Source organism: Leguminivora glycinivorella, chromosome 7 (assembly GCF_023078275.1).
Source record: "Leguminivora glycinivorella isolate SPB_JAAS2020 chromosome 7, LegGlyc_1.1, whole genome shotgun sequence".
Classification (NCBI taxonomy): Eukaryota; Metazoa; Arthropoda; class Insecta; order Lepidoptera; family Tortricidae; genus Leguminivora; species Leguminivora glycinivorella.
Window position 1 is genome coordinate 21,758,435 of NC_062977.1, and position 26,173 is coordinate 21,784,607.

The window sequence follows — 26,173 nt, forward strand, 5'->3', positions numbered from 1 at the left end:
GTCAAAGTAAAATGTGTAATCACAGTGCATAGACTGCCATCTCTTGACACAGGCTTAAAAATTTTGAACCTCAGTTTTGACAATTTGGCCCATATTCTTAGCTTGATATGTGTTAAAATGTCAAATATGAATATTAGCGCCATCTAGCTGAGCGTACCCCAAAGGTGTAATGCCATCTAGGCCACCGTACCTTTTTCTGTATGGTACTGAGGTACGTTTTTTTCTTAGACTTTATCTGTCTACACGGAGTTATATATGTCTTTGCCTAATAGTAAGCAGTTACCGCAGCCTATGATAAGCCTAGGTAACCTATAAAGCTTACCAGTTCAAAGTCTCCTGTGAGAGTTCCATTGCTCGTGACTAATGCCTCTTGGTAACCAGCGCAGACTCCACATAATCCCTCCGTGGCATTAGCGTACACGTGCGAAGGCACGCGGATGCCAAACTCCATCTTGGCCTGCAGAACTGTTAACTGAAAAAAAGTCAGATTATAGCACCTCTGAAAACCTATACAACGACCCCTATGGCAACTTTTGTAACATAGTGCATGTCCGCTATTTTGGATTCGGAACTGGGTACGTACAAATGCACAAACGCTCTAGATATCTGTTTCGTGGCTATCTATCTCTATCGCTCTTGGGTATTGGCGTGACAGATCCAGACTGCATTTCTGTCGGCGTCTTCCGTCGACGATTGCCATTCCACTACTTTTACATTGTGTTTGAAATTGCCAACATTTATTTTAGGTTCATTTTATAATTTGTGTAAATTTATATAATATTACTTAGACTCGCTACACTTTAAAGCCGTTGTGTATATAAATAAATAACACATTATTTTATATCTTATTACTGTTTCAATAGAAATCCTGCAATTTAAGATAATTTAAGGATAAAAAAGCATTAAATGCTCGCAACGATCGTCAGCCATATTTCATGTAGGTCATACTACTGTGGTTATACTCTGAGATGTTATAGAGGAGTGTAAGATAAACTGACCTCCATATACGCGTCGAGCAGTTTGATGACAACGTCCTGTTTGTTGACCACGCTGACGGTCACCCAGTCCTTCTTCACGGGGAACTTGTACACCACGGTATTGCCAAAGCTCGTCACCAGCTGCAAACATAATAAAAAAAAACATCTGTTTTTATTGGTTAAAGACGATCAAATACATTAATAAGAAAAAAAACATATAACTAGGATGTAATTCTTAAGGGTGTCTCATACTAATAATTTCATTTATTATGTATGAAAACGAAGAAAAATTTTTTTTACGAATTTAACTAAAAGTGATATACAGGCTGGTTCCTGATCATGAACCTAACGACGTGTCGAATTTAACGGAAAACAAAAAAAACACGATGTATACTTAGCAAATATTCTGGAATAGCAATATGTCTTACTAACATTATCATCATTCTCTTGCCCTTTCCCCATTATTTTGACGACCGGTCTGGTCTAGCGGGTAGTGACCCTGCCTGCTGAGCCGCAGTCCCGGGTTCGAATCCCGGTAAGGGCATTTATTTGTGTGATGAGCACAGATATTTGTTCCTGAGTCATGGATGTTTTCTATGTAGGTATATACTTATAAGTATTTTGTATATTATATATATCGTTGTCTAAGTACCCACAACACAAGCCTTCTTGAGCTTATACCGTGGGACTCAGTCAATCTGTGTAAGAATATATTTATTTATTTATTTTATTTGGGGTCGGCGCAGCAGATCCTCCTCCATTCCTCTCTATCAGTCGTAATTTCCATACTAACACATTTCACTCTCATGTTCACACATTCCATCCACCGTTGTCGCCATCCACCGTCATATATACCACTCGTTTTATAATATTGCTTTCATTCCTTCGCATTACATGCCCATACCATCTAATCTGCATCCTTTATGTCTTACCAACATAATAAAGTTATAAGTACAGTACAGCACGGGAAGCATGGTCGCGCGATAAATGATAAAACATCTGGCCGTCCCTATCGCACTTACTATTAGTGCGATAGGGACATGTGATGTCTGTTCTGTTAACAATAATATAACGATAAATTATATTACTCGCAATCGTTATGATCAATAAGTATATAAACATAAACATTAGTATAAAACGTATTTATGATGAATGACATTATGATCATAAGTCATTCGAAGTTACGATAGTTATTAACATAAAATTGTTATAAATAATGATCGTTATAATGTAAAATTGTATGAGAAACATTTTCGGACTACCAATATATAACAATTTTATATGAACTTTGGCGCACCCATCGCGCGACCATGCTTCCCGTGCAGGTCAATTCACGAAACCAACTAATGGAATAAAATAAACGAAACTTTGATTGTATGAGTGACATTTGTATCGGTATCACACATGACACAAGTATATATTTTCATTCATTCATCTGTTCCATTCACTGTTAGCACTTTTAAATCTGTAGTATAACCGAGGACGATATATACCAGGACTGATAAAGCCCATACAAAAAAGTGTACTCCTGAAATGTATGCGCCTTTTAGGGATAAAACTAGATGGGGCTGTTTCGCAGCCTGGGCCTATTGCATAACAATTTACAACTTGTATTACAAGCGGAACTCTCATTCTTATAAAATGAATTGGAGGGGGACTACCGCTTGAAATATGAGCCTTTTGATAAATTGGCGCTTTTGCAATAGCCTGGAAGTGGCAAAAATCATATTTTCTCCAAATATTGTTGCATGTTTTTTTTTTATAAGAACAAACGACATATTTCTTTATTTTAATATCATGATATCACGTCAATACACTTTTTGAACAAATAAATTTGTAGGCATTATCAATGTAGTTATGATAGTATTTAATAGGTAGCGCTAAAAAATTGAGGTACGATTCTTAGTATGAAGATTGTCAATCCTATATATTTAAATCATCCTTGGTATAAGTAAAGAACTTTTTAACGCATTTTGATTTTTAATCTTTTTAGCAGTGGCAATGATATTAACCACCAGCAGGGCGGCTCACTCCGCGTTTCTTTCGTACATTTTTGACAACCTTCACGCTGCGCAATAGAACTCAATGTCGCATGCAGTCCGTTGACAGGTTGTTGAGAGTGAGCCTTCTGTACTTGTACTTTTATATATTCTGTGACATCAGGAAATATTTACCTTCTTAGTGACGGGATCCTTGGTGACGTGGATGACGTTCTTCTCATAAACGACGTGCACTGCTTTGGTGCAGGTAGCGACGGCTTTTCCTTCGCAGGGTCCGTTTGTAGCGTACACCTGACGAGGAGTACATTCAATTAAAACAATTTCATTAAAAAGCTGTAAAAATTCGAGATGGTTTTAAAAATCGAAAGGTACAAGCCTTGAATTACAATGGTTTTGACAACCCATACGATTTGACAGTTCGCGCTTGTAATAGACCGGGCCCCAGGTTTGTCAAATGCAAAAGGTGCAATAGTTAGTACGAAAAGTTACGTCACTTTATCTATACATTATTAGCTTTGTACTGCTCCACATCTGTAGTATAGCATATAAATATGTTGCCACGGCCTAATAGGGTCCATGAGCATATACCTACTTTGTAACATCTTATAAACACCATGGATGCAATAAATAGATATTAATTTGAATATACATTATGCGGTACTGTTAAAGTTTTGTATGCAAATGAATTACAACGATGTCTTTAGCCGTCCACGTTGATAGATATCACAGTTTTTTTATTTATTTTACTGCGCCCCTTTCACAACTATGTACAAGTATTTACAATAGGCTACTTGCATCCTAGTCAAATTAGATTATTTTTAAGAACTGTCAAAACGAATCTGAACGAATTGCTAATACGGAATTTATATAGAATAGAATAGAATAAACATTTATTCGTGAACACAGACAAGACAAAATACACATAACAACAACAATGGGATCATCCACATATTACGTCACACCAAATTTCAGGTCCTTCTTCTACATTTTTGGATTGGTTTCTTCATAGTTAACAAATTAAAACTAGGTGTTTTTTCCCCCTATGTCACGCTTTTTTGTATCCCTTTAACAGGGATTGTCACATTTAGTATGACTTGCAAAATAACATCATTTCCCCCCCTTACACTGTGACGTAATATATGGATGACGCCCAAGACAGAAAGTAATGAAGTGCCACGAAATGGCCATATCAGTTACTTTATATATTTCTATCTGACTTATTAAATAAAAATTGGATTAAAAATTACTTCCGTCCATGTTTTTCTTATAATTATCTGATGCTTTATTTCGTGCATGGTATAAAATATTTTATTTCAACTACAGTCAAGTTCCCTATAGGTATAACATTTTAAGTTCTCGCGTTTTGTACACATTTTTAAAGTCACACACGGCGAGTCTTCCGCGACCACGGCTAGTGCAACCTGGCCGAAACGTTAGAAAAAGGGTGAAAACGTTATGTTATTGCGTTCAACCCGTGTGAGTCAAAAAATGTGTAGGCTACTACTAAGAAAAATATGTTAGTCTTGAAACCCACCTCGTACTTATGCAGTCCCGTTTCGTTCCTGTCTCTAGAAGCGAGATACGTGCAGTTACCGAGGAATGGCATGTCGTCTCCCTCAAAAGTAGTGTATTGAGCTGGTGAGCCCAAACCGTGGCAGTTGCCTAGAAAAAAAATATGATAAAAATTTACATACAGTGTTTGATGGCAAAAAACTTTGCATTTTTGTGGGATAATTTTTAAGTGATTTTAAGATTTACAAAACACAATTTAGTTACTCTAGTACTTTTTCCATAATTACGTGTAAAGATTTTGGATCAACACCAACACTTGACAAGACTTGAGATTTGACAGAATTATACTTGCAATTATTAATGAATGGCGCAATACCGCTCAAGAACGAGCAAAGTGTCGTGCACTTACGGGACCAAAAATCATTTTGGGTTATCGCGCCGGCCAAGCAACTCAGTATACGTACAATTTCAACCTTTGGTAAAAAATAAATAATAGTTATTTGTTTTACAAGGGGGAAAAGTTGTTGTTTAACCGCACGTGCCAATATTGATACACGAGCTAACGAAAGATTCCGATATTGAACCCCCGCGAGCGTAGAAGTGCCTCCTCATAAAGTAATCTTGAGTTGGATCTGTCCTGGGTTTTAAACAAACTTTGCCACCGAGTTTCACCACACCAACACGAACAAAATATTGACTATAAAACATTAACTAAATCAAATCCAGCAATCTATTCAATATTCATGATTCAAAATAATTATTTGTAGGGACCAGCCAAAATCAGTTTTTGTATGGTTACTTTTGCGCTCTTGTGGATAAAATGCAATTTTGCTATCCGTTTTCGAATAGCAAAATTGATTTTTCAACTTTTGTTTAAAAAAAATAAAGATTTGATTTACATCCTAAAAGTGTGAAGCAAAAGTACGTCTACCGAGTGCTCATTGTCATGGACCTTTTCTGTACTTACAGTCCAAGCACTCCTGCGGTGTGACACACTTGTCCCCCTTCCTCAGTTTCCCCTCAGGACAGTAGCAGCCAGGGAAGCAGGCTCCAGGTTGTGTCGTGCAAGTTTGTCGGTTGCTGCTCGTGGAGCATGTTGGCTCGCAAGTCTTGCTGTAGCAATCGTAGTGGACGAGAGGGGCTGGGCAGTCCGCGGCTGAAAGAAGAAATGACATAGAAATAATCTCTAGTATCTCTACGTTATACCTTCCTCTTTAATCGGCTATTGAATTGCGCCAAATTTGATTCCAGAAAGGGAACAGAGCTATAGGTATCTCTCTAGAATGTAACCTATATAAGAAGTAATTGAAAAGTATTCATACATATTTACGAAAACAACCAAAGCAGGTTGGTTGTTTGTCGTAAATATGAATACCAAGTGTCATAAAATCAGTAGAAATTAAGTTTTTAGAATAGAGTCCTAAGTACCGACCACACCGAAACATGACGCATCAATGACATGCCTCATGCGTTGTAATATGAATGATGTCAACATCTTTTGAGCAGCTGTTTGTCTTTGCTCCAGCTATTTTTTTTAAATTATAAATGGGCTTACTCTTGATCACAGACTAGCCAAAGGCAAAGACGTGGCCTACGATGGAGTGAGCTCGCCCAGAAGACGCCTGTTCACCCTTGATTTGAAGGTTGCCGGGTGATATGAGTCGGAAATATAGCCGCCGGCAAGGAATGCCATGATAGAACAAAATAGGTAGGTACTAACGACAATTCAAATTCATTCTCCACGCCGCAATGTCCAAGTCCTTATCGGCTGCTAGACATTCAGCGACCATCTTTTCAACCAGTAGACATCGGCATTCCTCTTCAGTACGTTGTCTGCCGTCGACCATCAGTTCTGTGCACTTGCACAGTTTCTCCAAGCAAATGTTGCGCCATAAGTCCAGGTTGAGGACCTTGGAGCATTTCGAGAGGGGTTCCTTCCTGTTAACGGAAGGTTTTTTAGTGGTAGTGTGCCAAAGATGCTTTAAAACTGCACGGGAAGCATGGTCGCGCGATAAATGATAAAACATCTGGCCGTCCCTATCGCACTTACTAATAGTGCGATAGGGACGGCCTGATATTTTATCGTCTATCGCGCGACCATGCTTCCCGTGCTGGTCACATTGGTTATGAAAGCCGCTAGCGGTCGCAAATTAAAGGAAAAAAACAAAAATAACACGAAATGAAATATGTAATATATCATAAACGAAAGAAAAAGTGACCAAGTCCACTGGTGGCCGAGCCGGAAATCGAGCCCGGGTCTTCAGCTTACGCGGCTAACGTCGTTACCTCTAGGGCGGCCGAGTGGTCTAGAGGTAACTCATCAAGAATTTTGCGATAAAACTGTACATACGTGATGACGTCACACAGCTCCCAAGCTCGCTTCTGTTTCTTAGGCGGGATAACTTTAGTCTCGCAAGCCTTCAGCGACAGTCCAGGCTTGGCCCAGCTTCGTCCAAACTCGTCGACGCTTGACGCTTGAGCGCCTTTAGACATTCAACAGCGAGGCGAGACTATCATAGCGGCCGCAAAAAAAAAAAACAATTTGTACTCACGTGATGACATCACACAGCTCCCAAGCTCGCTTTTGTTTCTTAGGCGGGATAACTTTAGTCTCGCAAGCCTTCAGCGACAGTCCAGGTTTGGCCCAGTCTCGCAAGCCGCTTGACGTGAGCGCCTTTAGTCAACAGCAGAGTTTGGCCGCCATTTGCTCACGTCACACAAACTCGCTTCGACGCTTGACGCTTCGGTGAGAGTCCAGGCTTGGCCCAGATGCGTCCAAACTCATCGACACTTGACACTTGAGCGCCTTTAGACATTCAACAGCGAGGCGAGACTATCATAGCGGCCGCAAAAAAAAAACAATTTGTACTCACGTGATGACAAAACGAAACTCGCTTCTGCAAAGGCGGAATAAAGTCTCGCAAGCCTTCGGTGAGAGTCCCGGTTTGAGCTGCGTTTCGACGCTGGACGCTTGACGTTGCATTCGGCGGTGCTATCGCCTCAAAAACACACTAGGATTGCGTTATGACGTCACACAGCTCCCAAGCTCGCTTTGCTTCTCAGGCGGAATAACTTTAGTCTCGCAAGCCTTCGGTGAGAGTCCCGGTTTGGCCCAGCTGCGTCCAAACTCGTCGACGCTGGACGCTTGAGCGCCGTTGGGCATTCGGCGGTCGTTGGAGGCTATTCCATCGTAGAAGCCGCAGAGACCGTCCACGTGGTTAACATGAGATTTGTAAACCTGAAGAATAAGTACCAATGAACGTATTATTTTTTAGGCGAGATTTTTTTTATGGGATAGGAGGCAAACGAGCAAACAGGTCGCCTGATGGTAAGCGATCACTGCCGCCCATGGAAACCTGAAACACCAGAAGTGTTGGAGGTGCGATTGGACATCACACTACTCATGAGGTTGGTGTTAGTGCGTTTTCACATCACCCGATAAATATCGGATGTAGGACCGATATCCTATACATTACAGGCGCCATCTTGGATTTTTTCCATTGAAATCCTTCCGACATTCGATATCGGATCGGATAATGAGAAAACGGACTTACAGTTCTGCTTGGTAGGAACATAGTAAAGTACGGCCCGCGAAAGGTTTTTTCGGACCACCGCCGATTCTTCAAGCTAACATACAATCACGCCTGTATCCCATGAAGGGGTAGGCAGAACACATGAGACTGCTAAAGCTTCAGTGCCACTCTTGACAAATAAGGGGTTGAAAGAAAACGAAAACTGTGACATTGCAGTGACAGGTTGCCAGCCTCCCGCCTACGCCACAATTTGACCCATATCCCAATTTGTTATATATAATGTATTTTTGGTATAAATTTGGTCCTCTTCTAAAATATCTTCAAGTTCTGGCCCTCAGTGAAAACAGTTTGCCCGTCATTGGACTATTCCGGAAGCAGATCTCGTTAGTTTGTTCAACTGTGCACTCGACGTTATATTCTATTATGTCGTTCGATTTGATTAGGATAAGGTTACTGTAATGTAAAAGGTCTGTGAAATGTCACTTACCCCAACTTTGACATCCCCATCAGTATTATACAGCACCACAAAGTTATATTTCCTGCTCTTGATCGCCAGTCCGTTCCCTAACTTGCTGATATCAAAACTATTCTTCTGGAAGCAGATCTCATTCGTCTGCTCGACTGTGTATTCGAAGTTATCGTACTCTATCATGAGGTTTGGTTTGACTAAGATCAGCTGATCATCCTGGCTGACTAGGAGTTGGTTGGAACAGCCGTCGACGCGACATTTCTTGCGCACTGGAATGAATATTAAAAATAAACGACAATCGTATTTGGTAAGCAGTCATCGCCGCCCATGGATATAAGCAACATCAGGGGAGCCACTTATGCGTTGCCGACCTTTGAGAACCCTAAATACCTGCTTCTTGAAGAACCCCATGTCATAGCGCAAGGGAAACACCTCAGAAGGTAGCTCATACACAACTTGCACGTTCTGGGCAAAAACGAGCGGGAAGCCCGTTTGTTCTTGGTTTGCCACGTGTCGAGAAAGTGAGGATGAACTTTGTTTCTTTACCCTACTTACCGATGTTAAATAAGAAATATAGAAATATTTATTAACTTAAATACACACATACAGTAGGGAAACACGCCTTTGGTTTCTGAGCTAGGATATAACGTGTTACAGAACCCATTGGTACTTAAAATTAAATGAAACTAATCTAAAGTTAAATATACCTTACTTAACTAGTCACTTTTTTTTTTCATTTAAATGCAGTAGGTAGGAACCATGATTGGAGTAAATATGAGTAAGAACAGACAAAAGGGTGACTCACGGATGATCGTCCAGTCTCCAAAGGTGGTTTCCCTCGCCAACATGTGATAGCAGATGTCGTATTTGTACTCCGAGCCGTCGAAGGTGTTGAACGTGCGTCCGGTGACGTTGCAGAAAACTGGACGCTCAGGCGGAGGCACGCAGCCGTATCTGTTAGTTTGAACTTTTTATATAACTACTTATATATTTATACAAATTCGAAGCATCCTAGTGGAAACCCTGAAAATGTATTCAAGAACAGTGCAAGCTACATAGGTATCTAAGATAAGATTTAAAAAAACCGGCCAAGAGCGTGTCGGGCCACGCTCAGTGTAGGGTTCCGTAGTTTTCCGTATTTTTCTCAAAAACTACTGAACCTATCAAGTTCAAAACAATTTTCCTAGAAAGTCTTTATAAAGTTCTACTTTTGTGATTTTCTTCATATTTTTTAAACATATGGTTCAAAAGTTAGAGGGGGGGGGGACGCAGTTTTTTTTCCTTTAGGAGCGATTATCTCCGAAAATATTAATATTATCAAAAAACGATCTTCGTAAACCCTTATTCATTTTTAAATACCTATCCAACAATATATCACACGTTGGGGTTGGAATGAAAAAAAATATCAGCCCCCACTTTACATGTATTACCCTAATAAAACATTTTTTTCCATTTTTTATTTTTGCACTTTGTTGGCGTGATTGATATACATATTGGTACCAAATTTCAGCTTTCTAGTGCTAACGGTTACTGAGATTATCCGCGGACGGACGGACGGACGGACGGACGGACGGACGGACGGACAGACGGACAGACAGACAGACATGGCGAAACTATAAGGGTTCCTAGTTGACTACGGAACCCTAACTAGTTGACTACGGAACCCTAAAAAATGCAATTTCTAAATTATTATTGTCTTCGGTTACCGCGATAGTTACTTATGAAATAAAACTATGGAAACAGATTATATAGCGCATTTATAATTTTTTTCAAGGTCACATCGGTATCTAAAATCAGTGAAGCATCACTTAATTTTAAATGAGACGATCGATATTGTTTTACACTGCCGCTAGTCACATCCAATCCATCCACGAATAAAGGCAAAAACTTACTGCGGGCATTCATTGGCTGCAGCAACCGCTTCCAATCTTAGCGAGTACGCCGGAGGGCACACGGGGGTGGAGCAGATGAGCGGGGCGCGGGTGACGCCGGGGCGGAGGGGAGGCAACTTCGGGACGCAGCGGAACTGCTGGCACTCTTTAGTGGTGTTCGGAGCGACGGTTGGCAGGGTCGCCTTGTCGAGGGTGAAGCTTTGGGATTGTGATGAACCTGGGGATAAAGATATATTTTGATTTTGATATATGCGACAATCAACAACTTACTAGGTGTACATGTCGCAATAGTAGTGATATAATAAGGTGCGTACAGACGTTGGTTCATTAAATATTACTAGGTGTAATTAAATTATAAATATAATCATTCTTTGGTGCGCCAGGAAGTATTAAGGTCAGACCCATTGAAGAAAAATTAACTGAGACTCGTCTTAGTTGGTATGGACACGTAATGAGGAGACCCGAGGATCAGATGACCAGAAAAGTCCTCAGTATAAACACCGGCACGAGAAAGCGAGGCAGACCCCTCAAAATTGGATGTCCAATAGGCTACTTGCCACCTACTCATATCAGCTTCTTTTTAAGAACTGTCAAAACGAATTTCAACGTCTTGCTAATATGGAATTAATATGAAATCGAATTGAGTGACGTCACGGGCAACTCAGTTACTTTATATGTTTCTACCTGACTTATTAAATAGAAATTGATTTCAAAATACACACACACAGTTTCGTTTTCTTTCAACCCCTTGTTTGCCAAGAGTGGCACTGAAACCTGAGTACTTTCATGTGCTCTGCCTACCCCTTCATGGGACACAGGCGTGATTGTATGATTGTATGTATGATTTAAAAATAACTTCTATCTATGTATTTCTTATATTTATCTGATGCTATATTTCGTGCATGGTATAAAATATTTTATTTTACGAACAGTCAAGTTCCCTATATCAACAAAGACTTAAAGAAAGCCCAAGTCAATGACACGACGACCCAAAACCGAAGAGTGTGGCGAAGATTGACGATGAGAGCCGACCCCAAGTGAAATGGGATGTGGCTAGGGAAAGATAGTGTGGTGCGCGAGGGGCGAGGGGAGGGAGACATATATTATAAAATATATTTAAGTAGGTACTAATACTTACTTACTTACTGCACTGGCTCAGCGACCCAAAAAGGATCTTGGCCTCCGACACAAGAGATCGCCACTCTGCTCTATCTTGCGCCACTTCACGCCAGTTGGGTACACCAAGTGCGGACAGGTCTTTCAGGGCTACAGGTACCAATAACTTTTATAAATACTTACCACCACCATATCCACCTTTGGCAAATCCACCCTTTGCATATCCACCCTTTGAGTAACCACCCTTCGCGTATCCCCCCTTGGTCCCTCCCTTAGCATATCCAGTCTGGTATCTCCTGTAAGACTGTCTGGGGCGGGGTGGGGGGAGATCAGATGTGGAAGAACTTGTGTAGCGGGACGCGATCAGTCGGACTAGATAGCCTGGCGGGCATTTCACTTCTTCGCATTCGATTGCTGAAAAAAAGAAAAGAATCTATACTAATATTGGAATGGGAAAGTGTGTGTGTCTGTTTGTTTGTCTTTCACGTCAAAACGGAGCGACGAATTGACGTAATTTTTTAAGTGGAGATAGTTGAAGAGATGGAGAGTGACATAGGCTACTTTTTATCTATTTCTAACTAGAGCGAAGCCGCGGGTAACAGCTAGTAGGTACATAATTTACAAGAGCATCTCACAGTTAGATATTCCCATCGGTGTTCCCAGAAAAATACGACCTTGGTCTTTTTAAGCAAGAGTGAATAGGCTACTACTGAGTCGGTGAGCTCTATCTTAGACTCTGTCTTCACTTTCCACTAGGTGTGACTAGGGTCAATCGCCAATCAGTCCATAATAAACAAAAAAGATAAATGTTTTGTATTGGTACTGTTCTTGGGCGGAGCCCAGAAATATGGGTATTTTTCAGACTTTTTGTGTCTAGAATAGATCAATTTGTTTTTAGCAGTTATTTATATAACAGTCACCACCCCCTTTCTTCCCGTGGGTGTCGTAGAAGGCGACTATGGGATATGGGTTAAATTGTGGCGTAGGCGAAAGGCTGGCAACCTGTCACTGCAATGTCACAGTTTCGTTTTCAACCCCTTATTTGCCAAGAGTGGCACTGAAGCTTTAGTAGTTTCATGTGTTCTGCCTACCCCTTTATGGGATACAGGCGTGATTGTATGTATGTTATATAACAGTTAAGTTCACGAACTGTATGCCTACCGTCAGCACGACAGTGGTCACCACCAGAGGCTCCACAGTGGTCACCACCAACGGTGCAGTATTGAAACAGTCCTTCTCATCACCAGAATAGATTTATAGTCTCTCACGACAATTCTAAACACCCAATTCTTAAATTATCTAATTAACCTTACACTCACGTTTGACGGTAGTAGTTGGTAAAGTGGCAGCGACCGGCGGCACGACAATGGTCACCACCGGAGGCTCCACAGTGGTCACCACCCATGACACAAAGAAACAGTCCCTCTCATCAACAGGACAGATTCATAGTCTTTCGCTACATATATAAAAGAAGAAACTGACTGACTGACATATCAACGCACAGCCGAAACCGCTGGTCCTAGAGATTCCAAATTTGGCACGTAGGTTCCTTATAAGGTGTAGAGGAGCGCTAAGAAAGGATTTTTCAAAATTCACCTCCTAAGAGGGTGAAATGGGGGGTCCAAAGTTTGTATGGGAAAACACGATTATTAGATTAGTACGCGGGCGAAGCCGCGGGAAAAAGCTAGTTCTTAATATAACCTTACACTCACGTTTGACGGTAGTAGTAGGTACAGTGGCAGCGACCGTCGCAACGACAGTGGTCACCACCGGAGGCTCCACAGTGGTCACCACCCACGGCGCAGTGGTGTAGCGCAGTCTCTCTCATCATCAGGGCAGTCTTGGAGGCTGTCGCACCACTTCTTGATGTCAAGACAGAACTTGCTTGTTGGGCAGATCTTGGTGCCCACAGGGCAGGGTTCGCAGAGGCATTCGCAGGTTGATGTCAGTTTTGGTACTAGGTCCTGTAAATGAGAATTATTCTCTGAGATATCTGGATAACTATAAAAAGATATGAGTAGACGGGGGTTGAGAGAAAGGGACACAAGTCTTCGGGAAATTGTAACCCCCAGGACACTAGATCATATACTTGAAAACATCCAGTCTTGTCCACATTTTATTGTGCGATAATGATAAAGTAGGCAACGGTATAGATAGGAAAGGTAGGAGTAGGTACTAGGTACCGTCCATTGTGATCTTAGGAGTGAATGAGTCAACAAACCTACCATAAGCTACGTTCCGTAGATCTGTCTTTCGAGATCGGGTCGTCTTTAACTATTGCCACAGTATTTTATTGAGTATTATCGTATAATATGGCCACTCCCGCCTTCGCTGAAAGTGCCGCCACCCCCGCTCAGTTACCTCGCAGTTACCGCCTGTCAAAAACGTGAACAGTCGACCTGTCATATCTCACTCAAACAAACATGTGATGTGACGCGTTCACCGAGCTTAGACTTGTGCTAGGAACGCGCCTCTTTCATATATTTGATCGCCAGTGTCGGATACGTGCTATTGCTAAGAGAACTTTCATATACGTACTTATCCCCATATTCATAAACGTACTCTTAAGTTATCAAGCCGATAAAGTTCATTTGTCCCTTTCCGATGTACTGGGGCCCGTTTCTCGAAAGGTACAAGCCTTGTATTACAAGTGCTCAAACTGTCAAATCGTATGGGTTGTCATGGAAACACACTTGTAATACAAGGCTTGTACCTTTCGAGAAACGGGCCACTGGTGTGATAGAAAAGGACAAACGAACTTTATCAGCCTGATAACCTTAGAGTACGTTTATGAATAAGGGGGTTAGTCTACCTAACCATGCTGTCTGTCACTATAGAACTTTCCCCAAATCTTACCGAAGCACATTTGCACTCCTTGACGGGCTTGCAGTCCGTCACGCCGCCCAGTTTGCATACACACTCGTCGCAGTTGGTACCGCGGAAGGAAGAGCCAACAGCGTACCTGGCAAGAAAAACAAATCAATTTTACAAGGTTTTATTCAACTTGCCTAGTTAGTTTGGATCAAAACGTAGAACCTAAATTTGACTCACTTCCCGGTTTCCGATTAAGCTGAAATTTTGCACACATATGTAAATCACGTGACAATGCAATATTATGGTATCATGGAGCTGGTCTGATGATGGAGCAGAAAGGTGGTTATAAGAACTCTGTTATGAAACGACGTATCCCCATCGGGTAAGGGGTTTTCAGAAACTCGGAGAGTAGTAGATGACTGTTGAAAGAAAGGTACAGTCGGCGATAAAAGCTTGTGCCAAAAATGAAATTTTTGCAAAAAAACTTTTTACCACTACATTCTTGTTCATGTCTTACCATACTCAGAACTCTTAGGACAAGCTCATGATTGGTGCAAAAGGATCTGGACTTGCGAGATTGAACCTGTCCTCATCTATTAATGCAGATAGAAACGAACGGGTAGTCTGTAATTATACGATATTGTCTCAATTTCATGTGCATCCCTGCTGAGTGGCGAATATGAAAGGTAGAAACTTATACCCCCTTATTCATAAGCGTTCACTAAAGTTATGAAGCCGATAAAGTTCGTTTGTCCCTTTCCGAAGTATTGGTGTGATAGAAAGGGACAAACGAACTTTATCGGCTTGATAACTTTAGTGAACGTTTATGAATAAGGGGGTAAATCTTTAGGTATTCAAATAAATGAAAACAAAATCTACCCTTTTTAAAGGCTTTTATGCTAGTTGAAGGTACATGAAAACATTACACGTCCAAATAAAAAGGTTGACTAGTCGCTCAGTGATAGATCCGCTTTGTTTTTGTACTTATATTTGGTTGGTTAACTAACAAATGTTGTGAATACCCGAAATTTAAAAAAAAATATGATCTTTTAAATACCTAAAAGCAGAGAGTATAAATACTTTTATTGTAAAGCTAACCAATACCCATGTGTATTAGAATAACGTGGAAACTTTCCAGGCTTCACAATAATGAATAAGGCGTATAAGGATGCTGAGTACTCACGTCATAAAGCCCTCAACACACGGGCACTGGTCTCTAGTGACGCAGCCGTCGCCGTCGAAATACTTGGCAGTGCCGTTGTGGCAGTCGCAAGTAGCCGATTGTATTCCAGGGCAGAGTACGCAGGCTTCGGTAGTGGGGATGTAAGGCGAGAGTGTGGGCTTGGGCGATGTTGCCGCTGGAGAAAAATAAAAAGAGTGTGAGTTTTGAATAATTCACGGTTATTTTCATTACACTTGATTAGACGTAGTCACACTGTGAGTGTAGTGTCTTTGGACAGACCATCGAGTGTGAATGCGACCAGTGGTAACGCTGAAAGTAAACGCAGCCGACGCGCGCCAAGGGGGGTAGATCGCGCGCTGTATATGCAACTTTGACATCCACCCACCTTTGTCAGTTGTCCGTGATCATGATGCATGCAACTGCGTCGAAATATCGGGAGCTCGACAAGAATCTAAAAGGTAATCACGGTCTATATCCCGGTCAATATAAGTCTAATAAAGAGTGTGTTAAGGAAATAGTAGTTATTTATTGCGGCAAATTATTAGTTAGGTATCGACATATAAAGTAGATAGACATGTTGCCTTTCTGTCACACTTGTAATACCTACGTAATACCTATATACTTATATGTGACAGGGAGGCAACACTTTGTTCGCGGTAGGCCCTCAGACACTATAAATTAGAGATGGGCCGAATATGGACTTTGCCGAATACGAATATTCGACCGAACATTCGGTTCAGCTCTTACCGAACCGAACATTCGGCCGAATATTCGGTTACGCTATGTTTTAAAAGGGGATGTTCATTAAAACTATTAAATGATTGATAATGGTTACATATGTTACTACAACTATGTTTTTATGATTTAGTAGATAACTAAAACTTCGTTAATAGTGTTAAAACCGCTCTGAACTCTTCTCAACTCTTAAACTATGGTTTTTTTAACTTTTTTACAAAACAATTGTATTTATATTTTGACGCATAGGTTTCTCTCTTTTTAGCAGTTCCTTAAAAAGCTACTAAAATAGGAGCGTATTATCCAATGGAATACGTAAAATTTACATTAGTTATTTACTTTGTTTAATCGGTAAATATTCGGCAATGCAACCGAATTATTCGGCCGAATACGAACATTGAAAAACTTGCCGAATATGTCGAATACCAAATATTTACCGAATATTCGGCCCATCTCTACTTTAAATGATTTTGTTTTTTGGAAATTAGATACTTCTTTTAAACGTCAGCTGCGTACAGCATGCGTACAGCCGAGATAATCTTCGGTTTAGGACACCAAAGTGAACTCAATTAAATGTATTGCAAATTCCACGAATATTTGACTCCTAATATTTTCTGGATAATCAAAATAATCGAATGACCATGTGTCGAATCAGTAGGGACAGTGCGCTTCGAACGAATTTCGATTACCGACAATATTTTTGTTTGTGTTAAAATTTACTTACGATAAGGTTCGAAGCATCCTATAGGCTCGACTCTCATCTCGATGTTGTCCTTCCACTTGGCCGGGAGCACCTTCAAGTAACGCGCGTGTATGGGAGGACGGAACTCCGTAGTGACCACGGTATCCCTGTTGAAATAATGAGTTCGGTGTACTTCCACAAATATGTATGTACAGTCAGCTGCAAAATGACCTCCTTTTGCCTATATAAACCTAGTTAAAGTTATAAGAGTTTTTGTTTGTTGGTACGCAAAATAAGGGAATAGTATTGCTGACTGTACACCATTAATAGGCTTGGGACTTTTGGATGCTCGCTATGGTTCTGGCATCCGCAGAGTCGCCATTATGTTAAAACATTTTTTTCGAAGTCAAAGTCAAAGCCTGGAAATAAAACATATACCTATAACAATAATATTGCATATTATGCAATTAATTTTATCACAAATCTATTACACACACCTGTCGAAGTTCACAGTTGACGCGATATGCATAATATATACTATATACGTATATACTACCTACGATTTACTTTACTATGCATCCTCTTTGATACTTGTGTTTTGTTTGACAGACGACTGACATCTATTTCAAATAAAAACACTTGAGTAATAAGTTGTCAGTTCAGATGTAACAAAATTTTAAAATGAATAATTTTACGACTTGCGAAATTAAATCCTGGTTAGAGCCGTATCAGGAATTAAAATATGATGAAGAAAAGTCTAGTATATTTTGCTCTTTATGTGATGTTCATTTCTAAGCCGGAAAAAAAGTATTTATTGCTAACCATATTAAAAGTGTATCCCATCAAAAAAACTGTGGTGAATATAGCTTGTTGTTGGATTGGATAGAGATATTGTTGTTAGATATTTTATTTCCAGGCTTTGACTTTGACTTCGAAAAAATTTTTTTAACATAATGGCGACTCTGCGGATGAGAGAACCATAGCGAGCATCCAAAAGTCCCAAGCCTAACCATTAATCAGCCGTGCAGTCTCGCCGTAGCAATATAGCTTGTATCTTATGTCTTGTATTACCTGTCAAAGTTCGCGGGGAACATCTTTGTAGCGCCAGTATCATCCACTACTGGGTTGAAAGTGCTCAGATCGGATGTGTACATGATGTTGTAGGCGGTCACCCATCCATTGACACCACCTTTAGTTTTGACGCCGGTGATGTTGCGTGGGGCAGTGAAGTCGAACTGGTAAAAAGTAAGTAGGTATAACAAGCAAGTATTCAACTGAATTTGCTCATGGCACCACAGTGTATAAATGTGTGAAAGTGGCGCTTCTGACACAACACATTAATACACCAGGGTACGTAACCGAACGGCACAAACGCTGACGAAACGCTCGTAGATATCTATCTCTATCGCTCGTGCGTATTGGCGCGACAGAGCCAGACTACCTTTCGCGGCGTTTTGTTTTCGTTCCGCGTCGCAGAAATGCCATTCGGCTACGGCATCAGCAGAAGTAGCACTTGATTAGCGCTAGAAATACTGTCGAGTCAATCATGTTCCCTGCAGGTACGCTAAAAAAGTATGTCTACGAAAACCGGTCATATTCTAGAAAAGATTTATATAAGAACTTTGAGTCTTTACGACTTCTACGTTCTACACCTACAGCTTATTACTTAGCGATTATAAGGCAGAATTAAAACAATAAAATGGTAATGCTTCTTTCCTGAAATTATAGATTTTCACCAACTTACCATGATCCATTCTCCAGGTGTGCTGTACAAAGGCCTCCACCCCCGCTCTCCTGAGAGTGCGAAGTACTTCCTATCCTCGTTTTTAGAGCTTACTTCGATGCTCTCAATGGGGAGGTCGGCCGCAAGTCCAAGGGGTTCAGTGCATTGGAGGGGCGCGAGAGTAGTTGTTGGGATCGCTGTCGGAAAACATGGTTTATTGCAAGTAAATGCTTTGCTAAATAAACTCTTCCTTTTTTATAATTCAGACAAGGAGGCAAATAGACATTATAGACAAGTCAGCGTGATCGAGGTGTCTTGGTTTTAATTTTTTTTTGGAAAAATGTTTTCCCATGTTCGTCTGGTCTCCTATTATACATACCTATAGGTCTAAATCCTAATCGGATTCTAGAGATATTTTGTGAGCAGGTTAAACCGGAGGGATTTCTTATATCTAGGCCTAAAGTCGCTACCGCACCGCACCGCACCGCTAAATAGACATTAGTTACTAAATATTGTCTTCGGGTACCGCGATAGTTACTCATGAAATAAAACTCATGCAGTCTCTGAACATGTCATGGATAAAGTCAATCATGCTATAAAGCTTGACAAGCCTCTGGTTCTTGCTAAGGAGAAGCGATATATACCCAGAATGTTGCGAGAGGCCATTGAGATCAAGAAATATCCAAACTTTAATAGAGAAGATGGCTTTACTTTACCACCGGCTTGGGATCCAGTAGGACATCTGATAATGGAACAAGCACGACGAAGGCTGTGAGGCATTTGTGTTGTATGGTGTTGGACTTTGGCAGTTTGTTCTTTGTCAATTTTGTGTAGATTAATTGGTTAATTATTTTTTAACATAGTAATGGTAAATTTTTTGAATATTGTATAACTAGCTTTATTAATAGTGTGTGAACCTGCCTTAGAAATCTATATTATTTGTGCGTAGCTATTGCACATTGTAATTTTTCCTCAGACACCCGTTGACCACGAACGCTGTAAAGTGTTTGAAACGTCGGGATGAATTGTAAATTACATCCGAATTTAATCCGTTTCTATAGTTTTATTTCATGAGTAACTATCGCGGTAACCGAAGACAATGTTATGTTTGAACAATGATTTTTGAATAAAGAAAATCTGGTAACAAGTATACTCACGATAAGGTTCAAAGCAGCCTATAGGTTCGACTCTCATCTCGATGTTGTCCTTCCACTTGGCCGGTAGCACCTTCAGGTACCGCGCGTGTATGGGAGGACGGAACTCCGTGGTGACAATACTGTCTCTGTTGAAACATAACACGTATAATGTGATTAGGTACTATTGCTAGTGCTACACAGATCTAGCTAGAATGTTGAAGTTTCATTTATTCGTGAACACAAACGACTAATTACACATTATCCGTTTTCACATTATCCGATCCGATATCGGATGTCGGAAGGATTTCAATAGAAAAAAATCCGAGATGGCGCCTGTAATGTATGGGATATCGGTCCGACATCCGATGTCGGATCGGATAATGTGAAAACGCACTTACAACACAAATAGAAAGGAATAAGTGCCGCGAAACGCCCTCTTCTACCTAAGCGTGTTGCTGGTGACTTCGAGCGCTTGTTTCCCGATGAGACTATCATGTGAAAAAGATTCACGGATGTTAACAGACGGGAAAAAAAAATACTTGACATAAGTACAATAACATTGGTCAAATAGTTAAATGGATAGGTACATAAAATCCTTCCTGGTGGTTCCTTACCTGTCGAAATTAGCGGGGAAGAGTTGAGGTGCGCCGGCATCGTCCACAATTGGGGTGAAAGTACTTAAATCGGAGGTGTACATTATGGTGTATGCCGTCACCCAGCCGTTCGGACCTCCCGCTGTCTTAACGCCCGTTATGTTGCGAGGAGATGTGAAGTCAAACTGGTAAGAAAATGGTGCAAGTTATTCACTTACTCAGTGATAATCAAAGATTTCAATTAACACTCTACTACATTCTAGTCTTAACCGTTATAGCATTTGACTGACTGTTTTTTCATCATATTCCTATGAAAAACATGCTGAATTATGTCGTGATAAATCTGTATGTATGCACAGTATATTCGGATAAGCGTTGGCTAATAAATATCAGAAGTGGAATACAATTTACAAAGAATGTAAATCAGCAAAAAAACGCGATTATGAAATTTATTATTTACTAGCTTTTGCCCGCGGCTTCGCTCGCGTTAGAAAGAGACAAAAAGTAGCCTATGTCACTCTCCATCCCTTCAACTATCTCCACTTAAAAAATCACGTTAATTCATCACTCCGTTTTGCCGTGAAAGACGGACAAACAAACAGACATACACACTTTCCCATTTATTATATTAGTATGTATGGATATCAGCAATAAATTCGCTGGGATAACGCAAGGAGGAAGATGATACACCTACCATGATCCATTCTCCAGGCGTGCTGTACAAAGGCCTCCATCCCCTTTGTCCTGAGAGTGCGAAGTACTTCCTATCTTCGCTCTTGGAGCTCACTTCGATACTCTCAACGGGGAGATCGCGGCTAGACCGAGCGGCTCCGTGCATTGCAGGGGCTCGAGCGTTGTCGGTTGTGTTGCTGTAGGAAACAAAATTTATAGTTATAGGGCATAAGGATTGCTAGATTTTTCTCCCTATTGTGACATGGAAGAGTATCTTTATATCCTTTCTTTACACGGAATAATGATACTTAAAATACTTGAGTCATGAGCAGAAGCTATGTGCCGTGGAAAAAATATGTATGTAAGCGTTTAGAGTTATTTTGTGTGTTATGGAACACAGGCAGAGATGATAACCGCTGGAGTGTAGGGACTATTATAAAGTAGATGGATTATAAAATGTACCTTAGGCTATTGAGTATAGGCGATGATGGACTGGAATTATACTGGGTTATGTCGATCATTATTATAAAGTCAAAAATACTTACGGTACGGTTCAAAGCAGCCTATAGGTTCGATTCTCATTTCAATATTATTCTTCCACTTGGCAGGCAAGACTTTGAGGTAGCGAGCTTTAATGGGTGGGCGGAACTCTGTGGTCACTACACTATCTCTGTTAAAAAATAAAAATATTGTTCTTAGTCAAACAAGAAATTAGATATAACAAGACATTTATTTAAAGTCACATAGCTATTTTTTCTAAAAAGGTTAAATAATGTTTTTTTACCCCTTTGATTGTATGTGACTTAAAATATGTGTACAAACACGAGAACAACTGTAACATAAGCATACCAAGACATTTACACATTGCATAATGTAATCCCGTGAAAGCATCAGATTGATACAAATTCTAGAAAGCTGGGTATTAAACTGATTCAAGAAGACAAGAATTCTAAGAGCGTTTTCACATTATCCGATCTGATATGGAATGTTGGACCGATATCCTATATATTAAAGGACATATCGTCACTGAAAAAATCTCGTATCTCACGCTGAAATAAAGCCTCAATAGTTAAAACATGGACAGAAGTCCAATTTCTATTTAATAAGTCATTAAATAACATACTTGACTACAACGATTTCATATTTCATATTAGACATTTAAATTCGTTTTGACAGTTCTTGAAGATTTTAGGAGGCAAAGTAGTGACATATCTTTGACATCTTTCCTACATCCGATATCGGATTAGATAATGTTAAAAAGCACTAAGGTTACCTGTCAAAGTTGGCAGGGAAGGTCGCAGGCGCACCGGACGCGTCAACCACGGGGTGGAAAGTAGATAGATCGGATGTATACATGACGGTGTAGGCTGTCACCCAGTCATTGACGCCGCCTTTAGTCTTGATGCCAGTAATGTTGCGCGGGGCAGTGAAGTCGAACTGGTAATTTTGGAAAAAAATTAAGTGGTTTTTCTAAATTAATGCCTAATAGTAACGTAATAAGGTGTAGCCTATTCGCTACGTGCACGACTGTCACTGGCCTTATTTTGTGGGCTTTTCCATGTTAAATTGTATGATATCATATTAGGTTCAACGGCCGCGGTTATGTTGGTCATACCCATAAGATGACGTTTATTTGTGACAATGAGTGCCACTCTGGCACGCACTTTGCCAATAGTTAACGCGTGACGTTCATCTGTATAAGTGAAAGACCATTTTGTCGAAGGGTCTCAGCTCCCATATCGTTCTTTAACGGTCCAGCCACGACATTGGTCTAAGCGCGACAGCGGTGAGCGGCAGCCAAACGTGCGAATGAAAAGTCCCATCGCTGTATCTCGCTCCAATGTATGGCCGCCGCTCACCGCTGTCGCGCTTAGACCAATGTCGTGGCTGAGTCGTAAGGGTACTTAAAGAGCGATATGGGCGTGGTAACGCCACGTCAAATAAAAACTCGATGTATTGTAAATTAAAACATTTTTCGATCCAGAAAATACATTCTGGTAATAAGCTGATTTTTTTTACAAGGAAGGGCGTCTTTTTTTTGAGATATGTCCCTGAAATGTTTCCAAAACTGTTAATTCAAAAGGGCACCACGGAAAGGGACGTACCATGATCCATTCTCCAGGCGTGCTGTACAAAGGCCTCCACCCCCGCTCCCCTGAGAGTGCGAAGTACTTCCTATCTTCGCTGTTAGAGCTCACTTCGATGCTGTCAACGGGCAGGTCAGCTGCTAGACCAAGAGGCTCTGTGCATTGCAAAGGTTCCAGCTAGAAAAAAAAAACAATATTTTACTGGCGCGGTCGGTAGGATGAAAGGCAATTTCATTATAAAAGAACAAGTTATGTTTATTTATAACTTTTATAAGACTTAACTATAATTTTCTGGGTGCCCTCAAAACCAGTGCCGCGTCTATTAGACATTGGCACGGTATACCCTGAGTGGCATCCTATTTGGTGTGCTAGTTATTAATTACTTGTTGTTTTTATTATTTATCTGTTTGCCAAATAAATATTTTCTATTCTACGAGTATTCTAAGTTTGTCTCTCGTTTTTTTATAAATACTTATTGTAATTTTTTTAGATCTTTAATTCGTTTTATAGAAGCTATCGTTTTATTGGACTGTAAATTAAAAAAAATACAACTCCCTTGAAACGTTAAAGGAATTGAATAAAGCTAGGAGCTTTCCTATGCTAACATGTCGATAGTACGACTAAGGTCAATCACTGGCCAGTTTATAATATAAAAAAGTACCTAAGCAATAATCATCAATGCCTTACTAATCATAGGATTACATCCCGCCAGATCAAAGGCCTGATTCGGACAAACTTCACTTCGATCGTGAATGTGAACATTTACTGTGCTCCTCAACAATAAGTCCTTAGATCTAACTCTATTGGTTTATCTCTTACCGTGGTAGCGACAGTAGTACTAGTTGTAGTGGTAAGTTCTGCACAGCCAATCAGTTCGAAGCGTACAGCGATATTGTCGTGCCAAGTCAGAGGCCTGACTCGCACGAACTTCGCTTCGATCGGAGGCGTGAACATTTGCTTCACTGCACCGACGTGGTCCACCGGGCCTCGGAATACCTGGTATAACGATATAGGTAGTCAACAGGAAATTAATATCACAGCATTCAGGAGGACATAACGTAACACGTTTCACACCCGCCACGAAATGTACAGGTCAAACAAAAGGTCATAATTAGATGCGCCTTGCTAGATCACTCCATATATTATATTAGAAAATAGTTGTAATGAAATTTCGCAACTTGGCGAGTAGTCACACATTTGTGGTTAGGCTTTACCTTTTCCATTCACTCTTAATAAAACTTCTTATCAAGAGTGGCGGTCTCCTTCAGTCCCTGCGCATACGAGAAGACATGTCCATCATCGCCATACATGGCCTCATAGATCGTGACGTATCGGGTTGCCGGTCATATATCGGGCTGCTTTTTTTTAATTATAAATGGGCTTACTCTTGGCCACAGGCTAGCCAAAGGCAAAGACGTGGCTTACGATAGAGTGAGCTCGCCCAGAAGATGCCTGTTCACTCTTGATTTGAAGGTTGCCGGGTTATATGAGCTCGGTAATATGGCCGCAGGCAAGGAATTCCACTCCTTGGCAGTGCGCATTAGAAAAGAAGAAGCAAAGCGCTTCGTGCGGGTTCGTAGAATATCTACCAAGTAAGGATGGAGGCCGGCCGTGCGTCTAAGAATCCGATGGTAGAATGGGGACGCTTTGCAATATCACTCCATATATTGGTTGGTAGGCGTTACCTTCGTCCACTTTAAATAAAACTTCCTAACTATCCTAAAAATACTTATACACAATTACCTGTCTGTCTCCCTTCGGTCCCTCCACATAGGAAAACACATGACCATCATCACCATACATGACCTCATAGCTAGTGACGTATTGGTCATATATCGGGCTGCCTTGCAAGATCACTCCGTATATCGGCTGGGCGGTAGGTAGCTCTACTTGAATGAACTGGTCTGTGTCTTGGTTGGCGGCTAGCCAGCTTCCTCCTGGAGATCGAAAAGACTTTTGTGAAAAAGTTGTTTGACGGTAAGTGGACTGGTGAAACGACACTTTTAAAATATTCCTTCGTATTGGCTTCGTGCGAAGTGCATGGAGGGGGTAAGCAAAGCGATCGCAGTGCTTGCGGTGGTCAAAATCGACACTGATTGTGGTTGTCATCTATCAAAACTCATAAAATATAATACAATGTGTAATGTTTGATATGGGGCACCAACGTTGTTTCGTTGTTAATTGTAAAAATAATGGCATAAATAGTCGTTGCACGTTCTATGCTTTTCTTAGAACACACTGGAAATTGGATCAAAGAGCTAAATGGATAGCTACCGTGAAAAGAAAACGTAAATGTTATGTCAAAACGAAACATTATAATAAATTATATTTATAGCTTTGTTCACCTAATATTGTTCAATACGCTGTTAGTATTTTTCCTACCGTAAAAGATTATGCTTAAAGATTCAGGCCTGGCCTGGGAATGGGCCCGTGTCGGATATTTCTACGGCCGCGGACATGACTAGGTACTTACGTTTAGACTTGTTTTATATGGAATTAACGGGACGAAGGTTTAGCGAATACCATATCACTCGTTCGTAGAACTTCTACCATTACTCCTATGTTCTTCAAGATTCCTTATATGCCCAGCCAGCACCAATTTATTGTCTCTTTCTGTGGTATGGGGTCGGAAGTTTATACCGTGAGTAATGCCTTGGAAACTGATTATATTATATGCATGTCTGTATAATCGATCTACCTAAATTACACTTGAAATAGTAGCTCTTGTTATTGGATTTATTTAAAATTAACGAAAAATCGTTAAAATATATGTTTATTTACATGTCATTTTTTGACATTTTCCATTTCAAGTTCACATGGCAGTGGGCGTAATTGTCGTGCACGTAGCCAATAGTTGTCGAAGTGTACGTACTTAATACCCGACAGGAAAGCCATGAACAGGGCCCGTAGCTTTCATGCCGATGACATCAATTTGACGTCACGCTGCTTAAAATAAGATGATTCAAGTAGTTTTATTGTAATAATTAATCATTATTCATTAATCAATTTTTATCATGTACAAATGACTTCAAAAGTAAGCTATTCATAC

At 40.6% G+C, this 26,173-nt stretch overlaps 1 protein-coding gene across 1 annotated transcript in view; it reads right to left on the bottom strand.

The window, feature by feature from the left end:
* The window catches only part of LOC125228079 (hemocytin-like), a 119,724-nt gene that overhangs the window by 39,641 nt on the left and 53,910 nt on the right, over nucleotides 1–26,173 (bottom strand). The window contains 28 exon segments of the mRNA XM_048132529.1: nucleotides 323–472; nucleotides 999–1,118; nucleotides 3,152–3,268; nucleotides 4,512–4,639; nucleotides 5,457–5,645; nucleotides 6,210–6,427; nucleotides 6,840–6,972; nucleotides 7,517–7,727; nucleotides 8,510–8,760; nucleotides 9,297–9,445; nucleotides 10,384–10,600; nucleotides 11,683–11,913; nucleotides 13,212–13,290; nucleotides 13,293–13,463; nucleotides 14,356–14,461; nucleotides 15,497–15,671; nucleotides 16,956–17,080; nucleotides 17,985–18,148; nucleotides 18,658–18,833; nucleotides 19,794–19,918; nucleotides 20,387–20,550; nucleotides 21,060–21,202; nucleotides 21,205–21,234; nucleotides 21,583–21,707; nucleotides 22,311–22,474; nucleotides 23,143–23,301; nucleotides 23,944–24,120; nucleotides 24,868–25,061. Of these exon segments, the coding sequence (XP_047988486.1) occupies nucleotides 323–472; nucleotides 999–1,118; nucleotides 3,152–3,268; nucleotides 4,512–4,639; nucleotides 5,457–5,645; nucleotides 6,210–6,427; nucleotides 6,840–6,972; nucleotides 7,517–7,727; nucleotides 8,510–8,760; nucleotides 9,297–9,445; nucleotides 10,384–10,600; nucleotides 11,683–11,913; nucleotides 13,212–13,290; nucleotides 13,293–13,463; nucleotides 14,356–14,461; nucleotides 15,497–15,671; nucleotides 16,956–17,080; nucleotides 17,985–18,148; nucleotides 18,658–18,833; nucleotides 19,794–19,918; nucleotides 20,387–20,550; nucleotides 21,060–21,202; nucleotides 21,205–21,234; nucleotides 21,583–21,707; nucleotides 22,311–22,474; nucleotides 23,143–23,301; nucleotides 23,944–24,120; nucleotides 24,868–25,061 (4,391 nt within the window).